General features: G+C 37.7%; 1 protein-coding gene across 2 annotated transcripts; it reads right to left on the bottom strand.

The window, feature by feature from the left end:
- Positions 1-1,352: 1,352 nt before the first annotated feature.
- Positions 1,353-23,107, bottom strand: SERINC1 (serine incorporator 1). Of its 2 annotated transcripts, XM_004587212.3 has the most exons (10): positions 22,934-23,107; positions 10,943-11,104; positions 8,603-8,772; positions 7,518-7,597; positions 6,423-6,560; positions 5,539-5,708; positions 5,339-5,429; positions 3,662-3,806; positions 3,340-3,567; positions 1,353-2,265 (listed from the first exon to the last, which is right to left on the bottom strand). In XM_004587212.3, exons 1-10 carry the CDS (start codon positions 22,970-22,972, stop codon positions 2,130-2,132), a joined length of 1,359 nt encoding a protein of 452 aa, XP_004587269.2. In that variant the 5' UTR covers positions 22,973-23,107; the 3' UTR covers positions 1,353-2,129. The 2 variants fall into 2 exon arrangements, with proteins under 2 accessions (XP_004587269.2, XP_058535927.1); XM_058679944.1 differs by lacking the exons at positions 5,339-5,429; positions 5,539-5,708 and having other exon boundaries at positions 22,934-23,092.
- Positions 23,108-23,704: the final 597 nt, after the last annotated feature.

Below are 23,704 nucleotides of genomic sequence, written 5' to 3'. Positions count from 1 at the left end.
CTCTTACCACATTTGTTCTGATGGCTTCTGGTATCAGTGGGAGGCCTGTGCTAGCTCTGTTTGGCTTGAGATTTGGAATCTCATCTCCGGGACTAGGATCCATGGTGTATGCTCTGACCTCCGTGCACAGTTACATGTGGAGCCATCACTCCTGCAGATTCCTATACATAGGATAGGAACATAACTAGGTAGACGTGAAAGGTAAGCCTGCCTACTCCAGTGAACTAAGTAAAGACTTCAAATAACTTCCCCAAAAGAATATAATTTGTGAACAATGAGGATCATATATATTGGCCTAAGGCAGATAAAAGCAGTTCTACATCAAAGACTAGCCCAACATGCCACAGTGTCTCAATTCTGCAAGACTTGTACTGACTCCCTGTACATGGTCTGGAAAAACCAGTGGAGGCATGTGGGATACCCCAAAGAAGCTCCTGGCCTCCTTATCACTGCCTGACCCATCCATAACTATCATGGCCATTGGCAGATTCAAACAGTGGATGGGAGATCTCCCTCCCTGTGACTCAATTAATTAGTTAACACAATACACACATTCTCTGAATTCATTTATTTAGAGATAGAACACAGCCATTCAAAATTGCAGAATACAATATAAATACAGAATAAGGTTGGGAGAATTAGGTTGAACTGTTAACATTTAGTGTACATTAATAAATATTTTTAAAGAAGTAAATGTAGATTTTCAAAGCTTCATATCAGACAATAACACAAAACAACTAAGATATCATACTACCTGTTTTTTAATATTGAAGGATTATAACAACCTATACATTTTAATAACGTGGCAAGGAATACAAAAGCATTTTAAAAGTCTTTCGAACTGTAATCTTCCAGTAACTGGAGGTTTTTTTGTTTTGTTTCTTTTTTTTCCCTGTAACTTTCTATCATTCTTCTGACCTCACTTTGTGAGTAGAGGGGTTCATGAAAACATCAGTTCATTATGCAACACTAAGGCTTAAAATCAATTACAAATGTATTTAAAGGAAACTATCTTTGAATGTCAGGGAATGCTAGCTAGTTTTGCAAGACTTGAAATTTTCCAACTTTGCCACTGATTAGCTTTTAGCCTGTACTTCAGCTTCTTTAAATGAGAGCTGGACTAGATTACATATAAGTGCCTACTAAAGCCTAGCGTTTTGCAACTTCTGCCGTGAATAAATTTACCATCTCTGAGTTTCAAATCCAACTCAAAATTATTTTCAACAGCTTTCATCTAAGCCATGATTTTCTGTACAAAAACTTCATCTAAATCTTTTGAGCAAGCACGTTATATTCAGCTTTATAATGACCAAAACAGTTTTTTGTTTTTTTTTTTTTTTTTGGTGAATGCCATCTCAAATTGCAATCTCACTGAGTAATTCACTACCCAACCACCATTGATCTTTCTATGAAGGCTCTTTGCCTCAGCCTCTGCCCATAACCACTCTTTTCCATCAAACATTCCATCTCTTAAGTTCTTCCAAATTCATATCAAACAGAAAAGTTGACAAGGCTTTTTAGACAACTGGCATTTAAATGCCTTACTTAAACAATTTTAAAATAACTATATTTTGCCACTCCTACAAGGTAACACACACAATATGCAAGGATACCTCAAAAAGTTCATGGAAAAGGGAATTAAAGGTCTTTTTGAGACCTAAGATTTTTGAAATTCATGCATGTTTTCCTAACACGTTTTCCATAAATGCTTTGAAGATCTTACATATGTTAAATGGCAGTCAGTCATACATTTATATTTTCTAAAAGTTTAAGGTCTAACACAACTTTAAAAGCAAACTGTCAAACTTCATTGTTTTTACTCAATTTCACAGGTACAAAGCAGAGGCTAAATAAAACCTACCAATGTCCACTTTTGTAACTTACTATCTATCAGACTTGTAAGATTCTTCCTTTGCAATTCATTTTAATTCACATATCAAAGGCAGTTGTCAACAAAACAATAAATAAAATGCCAAGCAGTAATACCTAGTTCATGCCAGAACAATCCTAGGGAAGTTACACGGGAAGCACGCACACGCACATAAACACACACAGTTTACAAAAGTTGGAAATACTGTTGATTTTGAATAAGCAAAGATCAAAGTGGGACTTGCATGCCAGAGTCCCAGTTAGTCAAAATCGCGATTTGTAAGAACAAGTGGTGCCACCAGTGTCCAAACATACAGCACGATGCCAATCCAGCTAGAAGAGATTTTCACCCATACAGCTGTCCACTGACTCTTCATCTCACGAGAGGGTTCATACCTAAAATGTGCAGGTAGAAATAAAAAAAGTTTAGGGGACACTGGTTAAAATTGAGCCTTCACCTTACTAAACTTAAGAAGAATTGTAGATTATTTTTTATATCAAAATATAATTGCTGCCTGTCTTGCTTTCCACATTAATTCAACAGTAAGTGTGAAGAAAAAACCAAAAAAATTTCCTTTAATAAAGTAAAATACTTTTCAGTAATTATCTTGCATCTTACTATAAATCAGCATGGTATGTTACTAGGTAGAAACTGACCTCTGAATAAATGTTACTATTAAATGAAAGAATACACATGCAGACAAACCTTACCTCCACTATCCCTACCTCCTCAGATTTAAGAGGAGGTTAAGCTGTTTGCATTATTGAAAAAAAACTTTGATCTAAAATTTTAACATTTACCATTACTTGACAACCACATTTTTTAATTATTCAGAACTGTTTGGATTCTTACAGCCTAACATGCTGCAATGTAAGGATTTTAAAGGCTACTCATAAAACTGCAGCAAGAACTCTTTCTCTGGCTTTTTATGACATTAAAAGTCACCTAACAAATTGTTTTAAGGGTAATAGGAGTAGAACATTTTTAAAAGAACTGCCCAAACCATACAGTTCAACTTAAATTTTATAACAAACCTTGCAGTAAGTACTAAGATGAAACAAAACTTAAGAAAATTAAATATTATGTTTTCCTGCCAAAAAAATTTATAGATTAGTTCTGAAATTTAAAAAATAAAATCAATTATTGCTGTGATGCAATAATTATTGCTCTCCTTTTCTCTAACTCTTCTTTCAAATAAATCTTAAATATGTTGGTTTATACCGATTACATACATGAATTCATAAAAATGCTACACAAGACTTTCTATTTTAGTCTCTAACATCGCAATGTTTGTTATAACTAAAACAAGAAAGTAAGCACTTCCCATACTGGATTCACTGTGTAAATACTTAGCTATAAATTAAGAAATGTATCAAAGGATAAAAAACACTTCACATCATGTTAAACAAAAGAACCAGGAAAAAGATGTCAGAATTCCCATATCAAAAATATTTCTCAAATATATGTACCTGTACCAGTTGGTAAGGGTCATCATGATATAAAGTGAAGCCAGGAAAAGCATGAAGTGAAAGAAGGAATAACTGTAGGTAACACCATCCCTTTCATTATCTACTGCTCGATGAACATCATCGCCATCCTCGAGAGATCCATCACTCCTGGCTCCATCTTCTATTAACGTTGATTCATCGCTTGTCAGCGTGAGCTTATTAACCTGACTGTTATTCGAAGTACGGATACTGCATAAAAGTATAGAAGAAAAAGAGGAGTATGTTTTAAAGAAATGTCTTGTAAATAGCTGGAATTATTAAAAAAAAAAAAAGTTTTGCTTACCTTGAATACAATACACACAGTAAAAAGAGGATGAGTCCTATAATTCCTTGAGCATGCCACCACTGGACAGACTGCCCATCCTTTGGGACACTGCTTGTTGTATTGAAGCCAATTATGCTTAACAGACTGGGGTTGCAGTCTGTTTCTGTAACAAGAATTAAGGTGAAATTAAAATGTCAGAATTAAACAATTTTTTACTGAATACAGAATGATTATAGCTCTCTTTAATCTGTGGTACCTTTAAAAATTCAAAGTTTTGCTGAAAAAGCACAAGTATAAAAGTAAAACACTTGAGGACAACTTGTATTTATTAATGATACCCTGAAGGCTTTTTCTTGTTTGTTGTTCCATTTAAATTTTATACTACTATTTTTATAGAAGCACTTGAGACAATAAAATCATTCAATCCTCACCCTCATTAGAGCTGACACATTTTCATTCAAAAAAGGTAACATTTAGATTGCTTCTCTAAAATTAGTAAAATTTGAATGAAGTTAGAAATAAAATTCACAAGTTCTAGTGCAGTTTTTCTATACCATGAGAATTTAATACTGAATTTATGGGGCTTGTAAATTTGTCAAAGTAAAATGTTACAAAAAATGAAAAAAAAAACCTTACACATAAAATCATCTGTGGAAATTAACAAACATAGTGACCTAATGCCTATATCTCAAATTTATTTTAAAATCTTACTTAAAAACAGGTATTTAGAGAATAATCTTCTATCTGCTGCTTCACTCCCTAGGTGCCTGTCACAGCCAGGACTGGACTAGGCAGAAGGCAGGAAGCCTGGAACTCAGTGCAGGGTATCAGAGCCACAGGTACTTAAGCAATCCCCTACTGCCTCCCAGGGTGCAAATTAGCAGAAAGCTGGAGTTGGGTATAAAGCTGGGAATCAAATTCAAAACACCCCAATATGAGATGAACAAGTAGTAGGCAACTGCTGTTCCAAATGCGTGCTCCTGACAACAAGTGCTTATTCAGTTCTTCCCTCCTGAGAGTAGAAACAACCCTGGTTAAATATTTACTAAGTGTCTGAAATATGTATTTTTTCCATTCACAGGACCATATTTGTCAACCTTTATGTTATTAATAGATTACTTTTAGCCATTTTTATCTGTAAAGCAAATTATTAGTAATTATTTTCTAACCTGTTACCTTAAAAAAAAAACCCAAGGGTTCATTAATATGCTAAAACAAAAACCCCTCTCTTTCTCTAACCAGTGATTAAATTATCTTCGGTGTTAATAGGCTCAATGAAATGAAGCTTGGTAAGATAGCGTATGATCTTTTCTTTTTTTTAAAACAAAATGTTGTGATCTACCTTTCAAATAAAAGTGCTAAAAAGAAAAGCCAAATTACATTCAATTACCATTCAGTCATAGAAGAAAAAAAAATCCTAATATCCAATGAAGCATTTCAGATTTAATAACTATATTTAAACTATCTTAAACATTGGGAAAATTAGATATATTATAATTTTCAAAAATTTCCTAATGTCTTCTAACAGGTGTTTGTGAAGAAAGAAATCATGTGGTTTTTATAAATGATGAAATATTATCATTACAGTTTCATAAAGAAGACTAATTTTAAGTAACTTAATCTCACAAAATGAACGTATCTGAATAAAAAGAAATACTGCAGGACTCCCTAAAAACAAATAAAAATGAAACAAACCTGGTTCATTGGTCATAGCAGACCATGTCAAATACATTGTATAGACAGTAATGACTGAAGACTGTAATAAACCAGATCTTGGTTGCGACTCCTACAGAAGAATATTAAAAAACACAGATAAATATTATGACACCTTTCAAGATTTATAACAATTTAGAAAGGTATACATTTCAAGGAAATCAATACTATGAAGAGCATACTTGAATCTTGGGCAGTATAGACATTACAGAAGCACCGATGCAGAGGAGCATGTTGACGCTGATGAAGGCCTTATTTTCTGAACAACTAGCTGGGTGAGTGTAGTAAACAAAGAACAAGACGATAGCAACTAAAGATAGCAGATAATTCAGAGCTGTTGCTGATAATAAGGCTGCGAAAGAAATATAACTGAAAATTAGGTGTTACAAATATTAGCAATTAAGCATTTACATTCATATATGAAAACTAGCAGCAACATCAGTGTTCTCCAATGCATCATAACCCCTATATTGCATAAGAATTGCATTTAAACTTGGTTAATTTTCCTCACATTTGTAACTGTTTGGTCCCTGTAAACATCTGAGTCTTGGTATATTTTAAGAGTATAGTCATAGACTAAAGCTCATTATTATATAAAAATCAATAGACTATTTTATGAAATTCCTTAGGTGTCAATAATGCACATAAGGACATTCTTTACATACATGCTACACAGTGGTTTTCACTTTTTTGTTTGCTATTTAATTCCGAATCAGACCACTATAGGTTCAGCTATTTTTTACCAATTATCTTTCCTTTAAAATTTTATTTTTAACTTGCTTGATTCTACGAAATTCAGCTTTAAAAATACATGTCTTCAACAACAGGCTTAGACAAATTTATTTACACTGTTAAGGTTCTTTTGAAATCTTTCTTGGTTCTTGGTACATTCCAGGTTAGTTTGTGAACAGAACTCCCAAAGTATTAAGTGCCAATCAAATGGTATGATGCTACCTACTCAACTAGAATCTTCTCATTACAGTTCAGACCATAAACATTTTAAGTACTCTCTCCAGATAGAACATATCTATCCCAAATGCAGCTGCTTTGTGAGATAAAAGCTTACCTGCATACCAACATCTTGAGTTCCCTTCTTCCATTTTTTCAACCCATGATTCATTCCATGAATGGGCAAAATCAATAAGTAAAACCAGCTGTATAAGTATGAAGCAAAATGCACCTGCCATGCCCACATAAAACCACACTGAAAGGGAAAAAAAAACCATATAAATGAAAGGTTGGTTCATTTTTCATTATTCAAACTTCCTTTTTATAACATCAGTATACAATACAAAAACCACATCTTTATATAAACATCTCAACCACCTGAACATAGAAAGTTGACTACCAAAGGAGTTTTGGATTAAAAAATACAAGGGGAGGGCCTGGTGTGGTAGCCCAGTGGCTGAAGTCCTCGCCTTGCATGCAGCACCAGGATCCTATAAGGGCACAGGTTCTAATCCCGGCAGCTCCACTTCCCATCCAGTTCCGTGCTTGTGGCCTGGGAAAGCAGCTGAAGATGGCCTAAAGCCTTGGGACCATGCATCCACATGGGAGACCTGGAAGAAGCTCCTGGCTTCAGATCTCCACAGAAGATCTTCCTCTCTATCTCTCCTCCTCTCTGTGTATATGACTTTCTAATAACATAGGTAGATGGATGGATAGATAGATAGATAGATAGGAAGCTGGATGTGGTTCACTGAGACAAAGATAATATGTCAAAACGGGAAACAAATTGAGGAGTATTTGGGAACTACATATAAATACCTCAGAATTTCTGCTTTGAAAAATTTTAAATTACTCTAAAATAAAATGCAAAATTAATAAATAATCAATAAATATATAAAAGGCGGGAAGAGAAAGAAAACTGGGAAAGGAGAGAGGAAGATTCAAGATGGCCGACTGCGGCAGGCTGAAATAACCGAGGGGACGGAAAGAAGGGGACGGGAATCACCAGGGGAGAGGACTATACTATCGGGAAAATCAGTCGGGGAGTGGGAGTTTGTGGGCAATCCCAGCATATATGAAATTGTATCAAAAAATTCAAAAATTAAAAAAAACACTGGGAAACAAACAAGCAGGCTTATGGCTCTTAGCAACACTTACTACAATGTTCTTTATAAATCATCAACATCATATAATCAAAAACAAAACATCTTACCAGTTGTGAAAGTTCCTTCTGGAATAAAGAATGCCCCAATAATAATTGCAATCGCTGCAGCAAATTTAAAGAACCAGAATCTAAAACAAACATAATTTTTAAATTAAATAAAATATAACATCAACCAAAAATTTCATACGAAATATTTTAAGAGCATCTTAAGAGAATATAATCATTTCACGTAACCGGTTCTTTCTTATTGAGGATATCCTAAATCCCAAGAGTATTAAACCAATTTAAAGACAACTTTAAGAAAAGATGTGTCTGTCCATTGTGATAAAATGATATTATAGTAAGTAGGATAGATAGCATGTCAAAAAATGAGGTATCATTTACAAAAGAAGATTTTTAATAAACACATGAAAATGCCTCCACACTCAAAAGTTTAGTAATAATGTAATCAATGCCTAATGGGACAAATAAAATCTGCTTGTCACATCAGATTTTTGCTTTCTTATTCTTCCTGTTTCTGGTGGCACATGTTATTACATAAGCAATAGCAGATATTTTTAAAAAATTGAACATGTGGGGGAAGAACATGTTTCTGGTGGCACATGTTATTACATAAGCAATAGCAGACATTTTTTAAAAATTGAACATGTGGGGGATAAAACTTCTTACATGCGAGTAGGGTGTCAGTCTATGTTAAAGAAGATTAACAGAGTTAGTTCAGAAGTCTCATTCTGGGTTCTACAAAGCAGTAATGATTTAAAAAAAGAAGAAGAACAAGAAATCAACACCTTGCTTAAAAATAGTGTTCCACTTTGGCTGCACTACAGAAGTACGAGAAACAGAGTCTGATCCATTAAAAGCTAAAGGAGATACAGGAATAGCTGTTCCTTTAATACAGTTGTGCAGATCTATTTAGTATGAAAATATAAAGCTCTACAAATCAGAGGTTATAGTAACAAATGATCTAAGGCTACTACTTAATATCCAAAGTCTGACACTCTGGCAGAGAATTTTCTTACCCTGTTATTCATAAACAAAATAACTCTACAAAATGTTTATTAGACCTGATCTTTTGTATAGACTTAAACAGAAGATACGCAGACCTTCTGAACTGACTTTTACTCAAAACTTACCCATTGTGTACTGCAGCTCTCGGGTCACTGCTGCTCTTCACTTTGATCATCAGTAAAGAGAGGAGAAGGTAGAACATAGCCAAGCCAAAGCACAAACGGTACACAGCTTTATAGCCAACCAGAATATTGCAAGGGACCACACCCTTCTCATTCTCACAAAATCCAGGGATCTAGGAAAATAAAGAAAGAGCTATGATTATGTTTTTTCATTTAAATAAAAAATTTTACAAGTCTAAGATTTAAAAACCTGAAGCTCACTTATGCTGCATGAAAATTATGTACTGAAGGCAAGTCTGGTACATTTAAACAATGAAATAAAAAGAGTTAAATTTTCAAATAAGCAAATAATAGAAATGTCAAATTAGATGTGTATATTGTAAATTTATTCTAAATTTTAAAACTTGTACCCTCTTATGCTAATCCAAATTGCATGTCTAAAAAAGAGTGAAAGTTTAAAGAATCTCAGAATAAGTCTGTTTCTAAGCAACACTGAGAACAATAATGACTCAAAAGTCAATGTGGGGCCACCTAGATAACATATCAGTTCAGTCCTCACCTTGCTTGTGCCAGGATCCTATGTGGGTGCCGGATCATGTCCCAGCTGCTCCACTTCCCTCCAGCTCTCTGCCTGTGGCCTGGGAAAGTAGTGCAGGATGGCCCAGAACCTTGTGGGAGACCCTGAAGAAGCCCTTGGTTCCTGGCTTTGGGTCGGCTCAGCTATGGCTGTTGTGGCCACACAGGGAGAGTGAACTGGCCACACGGGGAGAGTGAACTTTCTCTCTGTATGTCCTTCTATCTGTAATCTGTCTTTCCAATAAAATAAATCTTTTTTTTAAAAAGTCAATGCTACTTACATCCATTTTAGGTTTTGATCCCTATTCTGCAGTTTCAATTATGAATGGATTTGGCTTAATAGCATATGAGGTGGTGGTGGTTAGAATCCTGAAAAAGACTAGACCACCTCAGAAAATCACAAAGTAATCAGAGTGAGGGAAAAAAAAATTTGTTGAAATAAGTGGGAGTACTATTCAGAACTATACCTTCTATTAGTGAGATTTAATTATTTTGATTTCCTTCTAGCCACAGCACTTTAAAAAACAGTTTTTATAGGACACTAGTCACAAAGAAGTTTTCAAATTCAAAGATTAACCCTCACAATTTCCTTTATTTCATTTTTACACAGAAACTATCTCAGTATTCTTAAAACTGTTTTCCTTGGCCCAGGCGATGGCTCAACTGGCTCATTCCTCCCCTTTTCAAGTGCCAGGATCCCATGGTTGCGGGTTCATGTCCTGGCTGCTCTACTTCCCATCCAGCTCTCTGCTTATGGCCTGAGATACCAGCGGAGGATGGGCCAAAACCTTGGGACCCTGCACCTGTGTGGGAGATGAGGAAGATGCTCTGACTTTGGAGAGGCTGAGCTCTGACCACTGCAACCATTTGGTCTGCCTTTCAATAAAAGTAACTAGATATTTTTAAAAAGTGCTCCTAATACTGTACTTTCTCTTGGTTCTTCATTTCTCCGTACTCCTTGAGAGGTTTTCCTTTGTCCATCAACTCCATTAAAGGAGAGGCTTGCACAAAGTTCCTACACTTAGTACTCTGGACAGTCTTCAGCATAAGGTGCTATTACTTGCATCTTTCATTTATTCTCAAGGCCATCACTAACTGACTTTTTTGTGAGTTACACACTCACAAAAGTTTCCTACTTTTAGAACCTCATGTTTGTGTCAGCTCAAAATTTATGTGTTGAAACCAAACCCACAGGAGGTAGTTAGATCAATAGGACACAGTCCTTGCTAGAGGTGACAGAAGGAAACTTCCTTCACTTCCCCCACTTGGTCTGTCAGGTGAGGCTACAAAGATAAATGGCCATCTGCAAACCAGGAAGAGAATGCTGACCAGAACTGGACCAAGCTAGTATCCGAATTCTAGGTTCCAGAACTCTAAGAAGTAAATTTCTGTTGTTCAAATCACCCAGTCTATGATATTCCTGTTACAGCGGCATGAACTATGAAATATATATAAGTACATCATGCTGTACTTCCAAATCAGCATACTAGAAATTTATGTTCCCCATCTTCTTTTATGATATGACCTAACTCCCTGGGGAAAAAAAGCAACAACAACAAAAAATAACATACTCTTTCAGTTTTTTGTTTTGTTTCAACATATACTTCCAGTTCTCAAGGATCAGAACCTATCAGTTCTGATTCATTATTGCCAATATTTAAATGCTAGACGGAATCAATTCTACATCAAAAAAACCCGTTTCCAGTTCTCTGTATTTTCTTTGAGTATATCACAGCAACAGCCTTCGTATTTAACTGTTTGACTAACCTTATTCAGTTGTTCTTCCATTCCTGGTATCAACATTACACAGGCTACACACACTCCAACAAGCAAGAAAAGTGCATAGATTAATCTAGTTACAGTGGAGTTGTTTCCACTAGGACAGCATCGGCACAGCAGACATGGTGCACTGCCACATAAACAGGGTATCTGGGGAAAAAAGTATTAGAAAAAATTAGAGCCATACAAAATGATACAACAAAAAAATCTACATTCAATATGTTCAGAAAAAGAAAAAAATAAACAGAAATTAAAATAATTATAAAGTGCCAAAAATGTTTGGCTCATACATGATTTTACAAACTATAAAACAGTAATTTCCCTGCAAAGTTGAGGCAAAGGTAAACAATAAGATCTACTGCCCTATATAGCAAGTAAAATGAATTAAAAAAAAGACAGAGTTCAATTAAAAATGGAGACTTTATAAGTAGCACAGCTGCTATCCTCACCTCCAAGTGCTGTCATTTTGCTCCCAGACACAATAAAGGGAAACCCACAATACTCTGAACACGTCATGGAGGGAAAAAGGAAAAGTGAGAGCATATGAAGAGTGCATATCCTTTTTTTTTTTTTTTTTTTTGGTGGTAGTAACAAAAACTGCAATTCAAGTCTGGCTAAAAAGGATAACCAAACAATTTCAACAATTGCTTTGTCAAATGAACCATATACTGAGTAAAATACACCCTACCAAGTAGGATAGCTACCTGTCTGGAAAGATAAGCAGGGTACGGGATATTTAGCAACAAATGTCTCAAGTCATCTCCTTAGGGTTAACTACAATCTGGGAAGAGACTGAACACACTATCAAACAGGAAGGTGGATGAACTTTTTTGACCCAAGAACTACAACTTAGGCAGAAGTGTTTCAGCTATAGGAGAAAAGTAATGCAGAAGCCCTACTTGCTATGGTAACCAGCATAAGCATTTTACATTAAGCATCAGCAACACAAATTTACTCTTCTGTCATAAGCAACAGAAAAAACAAACCAAAACCCACAGTGGTTTAAGAAAAAAAAAATCAGCAATACAGAGTAAAATTTTCTGAAAAGATACAAAATGAACCCTATGCATTGGCCCATCTGTCTTGAGACAGCGCCCATTCCAGGAAGGGGGGTTTAGGTAAAGCTCAACAGGAGGAGTTGGGAGTTGATGGAAATGAATATCACTAGAGTTTATAAGGCGGAATGCTGGAGACAATAAAAATACAGCAAGCAATCTATAGTTGAGTACCTTACTTGAATAAATCACTGAAGGAGGTAGAAGAGAACTTGTGTGTAGAGATATCAGAAGGCTACTACTCAGTACTAGGGGTGGAGGTGGAGTCACTATAATAGGGACAATATTAGTTTCACTTAATCCATAAAAGGAAATACCAAAAAAGTCAAACTCTTTCCCAGCAAGTCCCCTTGTCCAGGAAGAAATGTATTTATTTAAAAATTTTTTAAGTATAGTCAGCACCTAGGCACATTTAAAAATGGCAAGCACTCAAGGAAGTGGGAAAACATAAACCATAATGAGAATTAGGAACCAACACAGATGACTCAGTTCCTATTAACAAACAGGGCACTGTTGTAATGTTAGTACTCTATTCCACATGTTTAAGGAGACAGTGGACTACAGCAGAGTAAGGGGATTCATCAGATTTATAAGTCCCATACAAACTTCCAGGTACGAAAAATAAGGTATCTGATTACGCCGAATATCAATAAGACAGCAGCAAGATGAATAAATCTGAAAAGAAAGCAACAGATGTTATCCAAAATGAAAACAAGATAAAAATAAATGATCAATGATCAATGTGTGACATAACTTCAAGCAGCCCTAGTGTAGCCCAGAAACAGGGAAGAGGTTATTTTGAGGTAACCATCAAAATTCCCCCCAAATTTAATGAAAGATAAATTCACAGATCATTGAAGTTCTATGAAATCTTAGTGAAATAATGATAAAAACTCCACCAAGTCACTCATAATTACTTAAAAACAGTGATAATCAGAAAACTCACTTTAAGTCTGAAATCAACAATGAAAGGAAAAACTACACTCAATGAAAATATCGTTCAGAAATTAAAATAAGATACATATTTTCAGGCTTGGGAATGACAAAAGAATACAATTAACCACCCAATCTACCAGAAACATCAAAGAAAAACCTTCAAATAATCAGCACAAAAGAATGAAGACAATGAAAATGGTGAATACATTTTTTTCTTACTTAAAATGTGTACCAAAATTATTGATACTAAATGCAAATACACAGGTAAATGGCAGATGAATAATCTTGGGAATATGAAGTTCAGATGATTCAGAGAAAAAAACTCAGAGAAAAAAGTTCAGCGAAAAAAAAATGTTTGATGCAAAAGAAGTGAAATTCAGGCACAGAAGTAGTCCCTGAGATGCTTTTGGAGAAGTGTGTATTATGGAAAAACACTGAAGACTTCAGGGTTTTTTTTTTTTGTCCAAAATAAAGTTAACCTCATTTCCATTTTACATACACTTTTTTCCTTCAATTCCTTTTCTAATATTGTTGACATAGTTTCTTTTCTAATATTGTTGACATAGTTCTACTATTGTTGACATAGCCTCTTGGTTAGCGAGGGTTGAGGTACAGAAGGTAGGTGGGACACAATTTCAAGCTTTTTTCCCTGGGGCAGGGAGAAGTAGGGTGTTTGGGGTCAAAGGTGGCTCTTTGCTGTCAATCTGTCAAACATCAACACTGGGGGATGGAGAACTGTCTTCTGATGAGGCCTAGCATTTGAGACCTTGGTATGGGGAAGAAAATTCTCAGGGTGTTACTTGAGTGATTTTGATAGTTACAAGATGCTACTGGTTCTTGTACCAGGGTTGAGAACTGCCTTCATACATTCACAGACCCAGACAAATTTTAAAAAGTATCTTTGTATAAACACAAAAAATCCTAACAAAAATTTCATGTAACAAACAGAAATAAAATAAAGAGGTTGAGGGCTTGGCACAGTGACCTAGTGGCTAAAGTCCTCTCCTTGAACGCACCCCAGGATTCCATATGGGCGCCAGTTATAATCACAGCAGCCCCACTTCCCATCAAGCTCCCTGCTTGTGGCCTGGGAAAGCAGGTGAGGACAGTCTAATGCCTTGTAATCCTGCACCCGCATGGAAGACCTGGAAGAAGTTCCTGGCTCCTGGTCTGGGATCGGCACTAAACCGGCCGTTGCGCTCACTTGGAGAGTGAATCATTGGACGGAAGATCTTCCCCTCTGTATATATCTGACTTTGCAATAAAAATAAAATAAATCTTAAAAAAAAAAAAACCAAAAAACAAAAATGGAGAGGTTGAACATCTCTAAACCAAAAATCTGAAATCCAAAATGCTCTAAGATTATGGAGCATTTCAAATTTTGAATTTTCCAATTAGGCATACTTAACTTGTAAAATCTATGTAAATACTCTAAAATCTAAAAAATGCCAAGGTCAAACACTTTAAGTTTCAATTATTTCAAAAAAAGTATACTCAACCTACTATAAACTAGGATAAAGTAGAGTTTAAACCTGAAAAGCAAAGTTCAGTCAATTCTTGAAAATTAAATTCATTACCACCACAAGAAAGAAAAGCCGCTATAGTCATCTCAATCCACAAAGGAAAAAAACTGATAAATTTGTGCCATCTAAAATTAAGTTTTGTTTTTTCAAAGACACTGATATGAAAGGAACGCCACAGACTTGATCATCTACTAATCGTGTATCTGGTAAGTCATTCCAGAATTTAAAAGGAATTTTCAAAACTCAACTCAGTTTTATAATGGGCCAAGTTTTTGAACAAAAAACTAAAGATGATACATGAATGGCAGTATTATTGTTAAAGAAATACATAGTAAAATTATAATGCTACTACAGAAATGACACATAAGCATATTAAATATTGCCCAATATTACAGCTGGAGAAATTCATATTAAAATTGTAACAATACACTACTATAAACAAGTTAGGCTATAACATCAAATAAACATAATACCAACTACTGACAATAATGCTAAGCGCCTAGGAGGTCAGAGAGGCAGTTTCTTCCAAGTCAAACAGACACATAGAATCTAACTTCTGTTGCTAGATATTTACTCAAATAAAATAAAAAACTTATAGCCACACAAAAAATTATTTGTAATCATCAGCTGCTAGAAATGCCCTTCAATGGCAAGTACTGAAGGAAGCTAAAATATGAATAGATCTAAAAAAGAATTTTACTAAGCAATAGAAGCCACACTCAAAGGACTATCTGCTACATAACTTCATTTATGACTTTGTAGAAACAATAACAGAAACCAGAGACTGCCAAAGAGAAATGGAGAGTTTTTAGGATGATTACTTCATATTGATTACATGGCTCCATGTATTGCTAAAATCCACAAAACTGAACTGTACTTAGGAGTTACTTTCACTGTACATAACTCTATATATCCACCCTCAGTCAGACCCACACCATTCACTGTGGGGTTTTTAGAAAGTGAACATCAGAAGGGGAACTGTATCTCTTCCTCTTGACAAACTGAAAATGAAACTAGCACTTATATGCTTACAACTATTTTACTAATTCATCTAACTAGTCACAATAGTGTTTGTTTAACCAAATTTGTAAGCACTATACAAAAATAAGTAATCTTAAATTTGTAATTTGCATGGGTATGGAGATGAAGGACAATTGAAATCAAAAGATATTAAAATTTCATCCTCCTTAGTTCAATACAGTTTGAATACAAAGAAAAAATTCTCTTTATATAATTAAAAATCAAAAACATCTTAAAAGGCACATTGCCCCAAAGAGTAGATATAGGAATGGTAAGCATTGGTTTCCTTAAATGCATAGCTTTCCTTAAATCACAAAGAACCATGTTTATTCTGACTTTACAAACTCTAATAACTGCAGGTCAGTGTCATGGCAGGTTAAGAAGCCACCACTTGGGCCCGGCGGCTAAAGTCCTTGCCTTGAAATCCCCGGGATCCCATATGGGCGCCGGTTCTAATCCCAGCAGCTCCACTTCCCATCCAGCTCCCTGCTTGTGGCCTGGGAAAGCAGTCGAGGACGGCCCAATGCATTGGGACCCTGCACCTGTGTGGGAGGCCCGGAAGAGGTTCCTGGTTCCCGGCATCAGATCGGCACGCACCAGCCCGTTGCGGCTCACTTGGGGAGTGAAACAACGGATGGAAGATCTTCCTCTCTGTCTCTCCTCCTCTCTGTATATCCGGCTTTCCAATAACAATAAAATCTTAAAAAAAAAAAAAAAAAAAAAAAAGAAGCCACCACTTGCAATGCTGGCATCCCATATGGATAAAAGTCCTGAGCGCCCCACTTTCTTTCCAGCTCCTGCTGACGCATGTGAGAAAGCAGTGCAGGATGGTCCAAGTACTTGGGCCCCTGCACCTCACTAGAGGCCCAGATGGACCTCTTGGCTCCTGGCTTTGGTCCAGGCCAGCCTTGGCCACTGAGGCCTTATGAGACTGACCAGCAAATGGAAGATCTTTGTTTCTCCCTCCTTCTCTCTAGCTCTACTTTTCAATTAAACAAATATATCTTTTTAAAAAGCTAACAAAATTAATAAGAGCTGAGATGCAGTGTCGAGAGCCAGCAACAGCCGATTTCAGAGATCGGAAAGGGTACATGGAGTCGGCCATAAAGAAAGACACAGACACTGTCACTTGCTGCCCTCTTGTAACAGCTCCAGAAGAAGCTGTCCTTTTTATTTACTCAGACACATTACAAGCTTCTGCACAATCGTTTGACTGTTCTATTTTTACTTCATGACTAAGTGGGTATGCAAAGATGTTTGATTATTTTATTTTTTATTTCATGGTCAACCAGGTGCTATTAAAGATAATTCTGTAAGTTACTATAATCAGTTTCTTTAAAGCAAGCCGTTATTCATTCTTCAGAAGTAGCCATTAAGTGACAGCCACAACTCCAAGGCCAAAGCATAGATGGTTGCCTACTAATCAGGAAAACATTCCTACTGCATTTTATTTTCACAACTTATCTATCACTTAGTGGGAGAAATACATCAAAAGAGAAAAAAACACAAAGATCTAAGACAAAAAGTTTCAAACATTAAATACCCCTACAACTGCAGGCTCTACAACCACATAAACAATCAAACAATAATCCAAAGTATATCTCTATGATGTTAATAAAATCACCCTGTATTTCTTCTATTAAAGAATTGGCTGTGGTTAAGAACTTGTTTTTTTTTTTTTTTAACATACTGGTTACTCAAAACCATGTCAATTCCATAATGTTGCAAATTGCTGCTGAAATTATATTGGGACTCTTAATTGACTGGGATGATATTCTACCAGCTCTAACTTCGGACCAAAAATGGTCCCCCCAAGAAACTGTTCAACCCATCTGGACAATAAGTAGCTGGACTCTATGCTTGGTATACGTTTGCAAGGAAAGAATCTTGATTGAATTTGAACTGTAATACTGCATCACGGTGGAGGAACCCACCAGGGGGGAGGGGCGTGGGGGATGGTGGGGGGATTCCCAGAGCCTATGAAACTGTCACATAATGCAAAATAATTAATAAAAAAAGAAAGAAAGAAAATGAAAATAAATGTCTTAAACATAAAAAAAAAATTATGAAAGCAGCTGAAACAACTACATTTTCTATGCTCTAAAGAGTTGCAAAGACAGGCTAACCTTTAAGGTCGCTGTAACTCTTTTTTTGCCATAGCAGTTTCCATTCATACTCCCATCACTTCCATTAGTTTGTAAAATTCTTATTAAGCCATTTCCCAGAAGGCATGCTACATGTCTGGGCCAGATTTCAGGGCAATGGGTAGGCACACAATAAGGTGTCCAGAAACGGCATGGGCTTAATTGTATTCCTGTGTGCAGTTAAAGGCCCACTCACCAAGACATTATCAATAGCATTAACTCTCAAGCTCATGTTGGTTGCAAAAGTCATTTCACAGGGGCAAACAACAATGCCTCAATAGATTACAGAAAATTCTTAGTGGGGTGGTTGAGTATTCATGCAAAAAGGGGATGAGACTACGTCAAAGTGGTCAGAGAGAAATCCACCAGGCCCTGCCAAACAGCTGGAAGCTCCCCTGGGCCCTGCCAAACAGGGGAGCTGTTCTCTTCACACCTTCATGTCATCCCAACCTACTGCATGGACCCCAGCAATGCAGGACTATGATTGAATATCAACTTTCTACCTCAGGTAGCAATCAGTCCAAAATTAAAATGTTCTTACACTTTACTCTAATGTCAATGTTAATCTTCAAACTTAAAACAGGATTTCTCAGCCATGGCACTATAACATTTGTGGTCTGATACTTCTCTGCTGTTAGGTAACAGCATCTCTGGCAGCTACCTACAGATGCTAGTGGTGATAACTCATCCAAACTTTCATGAGAAATGCATGCAGACACTGCCAAATGTCTACTGCAGAGCAAAACCATGCCCAGCTAAAAACCATCTCTCACAAACACATCTTAGTGGTATCATTTTAGGAAACTTTCCCAATGAAGAAATGTTTATTACATTTAGAAATCTAATTTTCCTTTGTTGAAATCAGTCTTAATGATTTGTCTAAACTACTCATGATTATACTTAGCATGCTACTATTCATAGCAGCATTTCTGTCTGTGCATCCATCGATTTATACAAATGTGCTGACAGAGCAGAAATGCTATGGGTGCTGAGACGCTTTTGGTAACATTTTTATTTTCTGTGTTTATGCATTGTTTCACTACTTACAGCAACTATGAATCATTTCCACAAAAACACAGGAAAGACACTCAGCAATCACAAACTATTCCTTAACTACTCAAATATCCTGTAAAAAAGATGCCAGTTAGGGCCTGGCACAGTAGCCTAGTGGCTAAAGGTCTTGCCTTACATGCAACAGGATGCCATATGGGCACGGGTTCTAACCCCAATGACCCTGCTTCCTCTCCAGCCCCTTGCTTGTGGCCTGGGAAAATAGTAAAGCATGACCCAAAGCCTGGGGACCCTGAACGCACCGGGGAGACAGGGAGGAAGCTCCTGGTTCCTGACTTCAGATCGGCTCAGCTACAGCCATTGGGACCACTTGGGGAGTGAATCAGTGGACAAAAGATCTTCCTCTCTGTCTCTCTTCCTCTATGTATATCTGCCTTTCCAATTAAAAAAAAAAAAATCTATTCACCAACACCAACACTGAGACTGGGACAGCGAGAGAAACACAAGCATTTACACATGGCTGGTAGGAGATCCAGAGACGTGTTCAAATTATTTGAAGTAATTATCCCAAACTAGAACAGACATGTATCAATCAAAAGTGATACTGTCATCATTCATGGATTGTGATCATCCTAATTCTAGCCATCTGAATAGTGAATAAGAATAAATAGACGCCACTTCAATCTCTGCATAATGGTATTATTAGAAGCTTTTTCTTGGTTATCTCATTGGGAATTTACTACAATTATCTTATAGTGAAGAGAAAACTTCCATGAAATTTGAATAACCTATCTTTTTTTTCACTTCTTCATTTTACTTACATAAAAAGAGACAGAACATCTTTCCATCTACCCTAAATGCCCCCAGCAGTATAGGCTGGGACAGATGGAAACCAGAAGCCCAGAACTGCTGCAGGATTCCCACATGGATGGCAGGGGCCCAAGCTGTTAAGCCATGACTTTCACCTTCCAGGGCCAACCCAAGCCTCCAATAAAGAATGCAGATGTCCTAAACTGCATCTTAGCCATTGTAACAAACACCTCACCCCTATTTATATTAAATTCTGGTTCACTTGATCTAATTTACTGATCTGAATATTACTTCTGAAAATTTAAATGAATTTTAATTTGCCCAAACCTCCAGAGACGTTAGTAAGATGGTGGAAGAGATGAATTTGTACATCACAAAGTATTTCATTACTGTACTGAAACTGACTAAGACAGGCACAGGAAGAAAAGGAAAAAAGGATGACTGAAAGCTCACACTATATAAAACAAATTTTTTAGATCAGCCCAATGACCTTAAAGCATGTTAAGCAACCCTGGTCACGTCACTGCTCTATCTGCCAAAGATGCAACACCAGAAGACAGGAAAACCACCCTGTTGTTACCTTTCCAAAGTATCTCAGTATTAAGGGTGATTAGAAGTGTCAATCATGAACATTCTTCTAGTTAATAATAATTGTTCCTGGACCTTTATCTGACAGCAGGTTGCATGCATCTCAATGGGGCCTCCTCATTTACTGAAAGTGGTGCAGTGGACAGCATACCCAGATGCACATGAAGGATTTGATAGTCCACTGGAGCCTGTGGAGGACATCTAGTACAATAACAGAGGAAGGAGGGTTAAACAAATTGGTCAACTACTCCAACAAAGCTTGACAGGAACTTTCTAGGCAAATGGAGACTCTAAGGTAGACTAAGTCAACCAATGGACTTTGGAAGGATTTCCTTATCCTTGGAAATACAAGAACCACAGCATGTTAGAACTATCTAAACCACTTCAATAGAACCCTCAGAACATGTACCACATGGGGGACCTTGGTATGACAATGGGTGGCTGTTCCCCATCCCCAGTTACTAAACCTGTTGGGTGGCTGGGTGTTGCTTCTCCCCGTGGCTCCCCACTCCTCCCAGATATAGGAACAAGATAAGGCAAGTGTGGAAATATGATCTCACCCACTTTCATTAATGTTCAACCCTTCCCACCTTAATCAACTATGTAAACATCATCAAAAATAAAATTTAAAAAAATTGTGTCCTAAACTACAAAACATAAGCATGTATTTTTTCCCATAATGTTCCTATGAACCCTGAAAAAAATAAATATATATAAAACCAAAAAATAAAACTACCTAAAAAATTGTTTTAAACCACCATTGTCACTGACATTAACAAAGGCTGTTCATAACTGGGTAACAGAAACAAATGGAAAGGCCCTGAGCAGTGGTCCAGTGGCTGAAGGCCTCGCCTTGCACACGTCAGGATCCCATATGGCCACCAGTTCTAATCCCAGTGGCCCTGCTTCCCCTCCAACTCCCTGCTTGTGCCTTGGGAAGGCAGTCAAGGACAACCCAAAGCCTTGAGACCCTGCACCAACATGGGAGACCCGGAAGAAGCTCCTAGCTTCGGATCTGCTCAGTTCCAGCCGTTGCAGCCACTTGGGGAGTGAATCATTGGATGGAATATCTTCCTGTCTCTTCTCTTCTTTGTATATCTGACTTACCAATAAAAATAAATCTTTAAAAAATAAAAAAGAACAAATGGAAAACATATATCCCTTCTTTCAAATCTCCACAATATGTGAGAAATACATACAGCATGTGCACTTGGTAACTGGACAAATTCTTAATAAATTATATAACATGTCCCAAAGCAGAAAATGAATATCATTTTTTAATCATTCATGAATTTTTTAGTGCTTTTTAAATTTCTTACTGTAAATTTGCCTCTTTTGCGTGAACAGTCAACACATTTCTGGAAATCCTCTAAATCTTTTTGAGATAAAATATACCAAATTTCCAGGACAAATTACAGTAAGAAAAACAAAAGCATAAGCACGGCCTGGCTGGAGTAATAACCTCCACAAATTGGTGATTCAAACATGCTGGCTAGTTGAACTTGACTGGACAATAAGATGCTGGACTCTATGTTTGGTATATGCTTGCAATGAGAGAATCTCAACTGAACTTAAACTGTGGTTATGCAACAAGGTGGAGGAGTCCACCACGGGGGGAGGGTTTGGGGAGGGGAGGGGAGAATCCCAGTACCTATGAAACTATGTCACATAATACAATGTAATTAATTAAAAATAAATAAATAAATAAATAAAAAACATGCTGGCTAATACATATGTGTAAAGCGGTATTTTTTGGGGAGCTAGACAAGTAACTGTTAAAAGCACAATCTACAATTCACAGAATAAGGAAACAGGGTTGGGGTCGGTATTGTTGCAGAGCAGGATAATCTACCACTCGCGATGCCATCTGAGGAGGCTGCTTGGAATTCAGGATACTCTACTGTCCAATACAGCTTCTTGCCAAATCCCCTAGACGCCAAAGATGACTCAAGCATCCAGGCCCCGGCCAGGCTCCGGGAAGACTGGCAACAATTCCTGGCTCCTGGCTTCAGCAGGACCCACACCTGGCTGTTGCAGCCACTTGGGAATGAACCAGCAGATCAAACACACTTATCTCTGTCTTCATCGATAAACCTGCCTTTCAAATAAATACGTTTTTTAAAAGACTTTTAAAAAGTATTTGAATCCAAATCAATAGCCCCAAATTACTATGCTGGCAAAGCTTTGTCTGTTTTTTTCTTGGAGGAACAGATCATCTTAAATTTGCATAACCTGAATCAAAATATCTCGCCACGCTTATGAAATGGTTTCACTCCATCATCTTGAGTTACTAAAAGACAGCATTAACCTAATTAAGCACCGAATTTCAGATTATGAACACATTGCTTACTTATGGTCACAACACAAAAACACTTCGTATCACAGAAATAACCTGCTAAAAAAGCAAGTGCACAAATGACTACTGGGAAAGCCTAGTAACGCTGATATCATTAAAGGTGAACGCCCAGATTATTGGTTTGAAAAACAATTTTTCAACATCAACATGACAGCCGGGGGCGTTTCTAAATCAGTCTGCAAGCAAAGACAGGAGGTCGGCGGTGCCGCAGTGGGGAGTCCCACGACGACGGGGGAAGGGCTGCCACACGGGACGCAGCGCCCCCCAAGCAAACCCCGACCGGACCTGCAGGAGGCTGCGTCCGCACCAGCCTGGCAGCCGCACCAGGCGGGCACCGGGCAGAACCCCCGCACCCCGCGCACCGCACCCCGCTCCCCGCTGAGTCACAGGCTCCCGAGGGAAGAAGCAGGACCAGGACCCGAGCTCTCCGGGCGGGGTGGGGTACCGCGTTCCATCCGGCCTTACCCAAGTCCACCCGATCCGCTTTCTCTCCCCATTCGCAAAAGTCTGCAAAACAATCAAAGCAAAAACCTTACCCAGCTCGCCACGGAGCAGAGCCCCAGGACGGCCCCCATCTCTACGACGTCGCAACAGAACCGCAGCCGAGCAAGATGGAGACAACCCCTTCGCCTTGCAAGACCTATTTACGATTCGCAACACACTTCCGGTGCAGGGCTCACCCCGCCCTTCAGCTCTGCGTCACTTCCTCCGAGGCTCTGGATCCGTGAGACCAAAACACTGCGCTGAAACTGCGCGTGCGCGGACAGCACGGCGCAGGAATTGCGCGTGCGCTCAGTTGGGCGGCTGAGTTCTAAAGAATTCCTTGCTGGCCTGAAACTTTTCAATATCGCCGAGTCTATGCCAGTTGTCAAATTAAGAAAGCGTTGTGAGAAAAAACCCGCCTGCACTTACTGTTTACTTGAAGGAGCGCATTAGTAAAGCTGAGGTGATGGTGGACGTTTTGTTCCCCCTGAGTCCGAGAAATGTCTGGTAACCACCCTTCGGAGAATTGCTTCTTCCCGGTTCTTGGCGCTTTACTCCGGCGCTTCCACCGATTTCCCGTTGTTCTGCATTTGTATCTGTATTCCACCAACAGTGGCATCTGTTCCTGCAGCACACTGGTTTGGACAAGTTTGTGGACATTTTACTTTCATCTCGTTACATTCGTTGCTGTTTTGTTATTGACCGTTTTAATTTCTTCTAAGGTGTAACGAAAAGGTTTTTTGAACATTGAAAATGTTAAACTCGTCACATAAGACCTGCCGGTCATGAAGCTCAAACGTTAATGATTTCATTGACTGTCATGT

This window comes from Ochotona princeps, chromosome 1 (assembly GCF_030435755.1).
Source record: "Ochotona princeps isolate mOchPri1 chromosome 1, mOchPri1.hap1, whole genome shotgun sequence".
Lineage (NCBI taxonomy): Eukaryota > Metazoa > Chordata > Mammalia > Lagomorpha > Ochotonidae > Ochotona > Ochotona princeps.
The sequence above is the reverse complement of the archived record's forward strand: the minus strand, read 5'-3'. Positions and strand labels throughout refer to the sequence as shown.

Coding starts and splice junctions, on each gene's coding strand:
- SERINC1 (XM_004587212.3), bottom strand. CDS start 22,972: ATGGGGGCCGTCCTGGGGCTCTGCTCCGTGGCGAGCTGG. Junction 5,430..5,538: donor CTATACTGCCCAAGATTCAA/GTATGCTCTTCA, acceptor ATTCTTCTGTAG/GAGTCGCAACCAAGATCTGG. Junction 2,266..3,339: donor ACCCTTACCAACTGGTACAG/GTACATATATTT, acceptor TGCACATTTTAG/GTATGAACCCTCTCGTGAGA.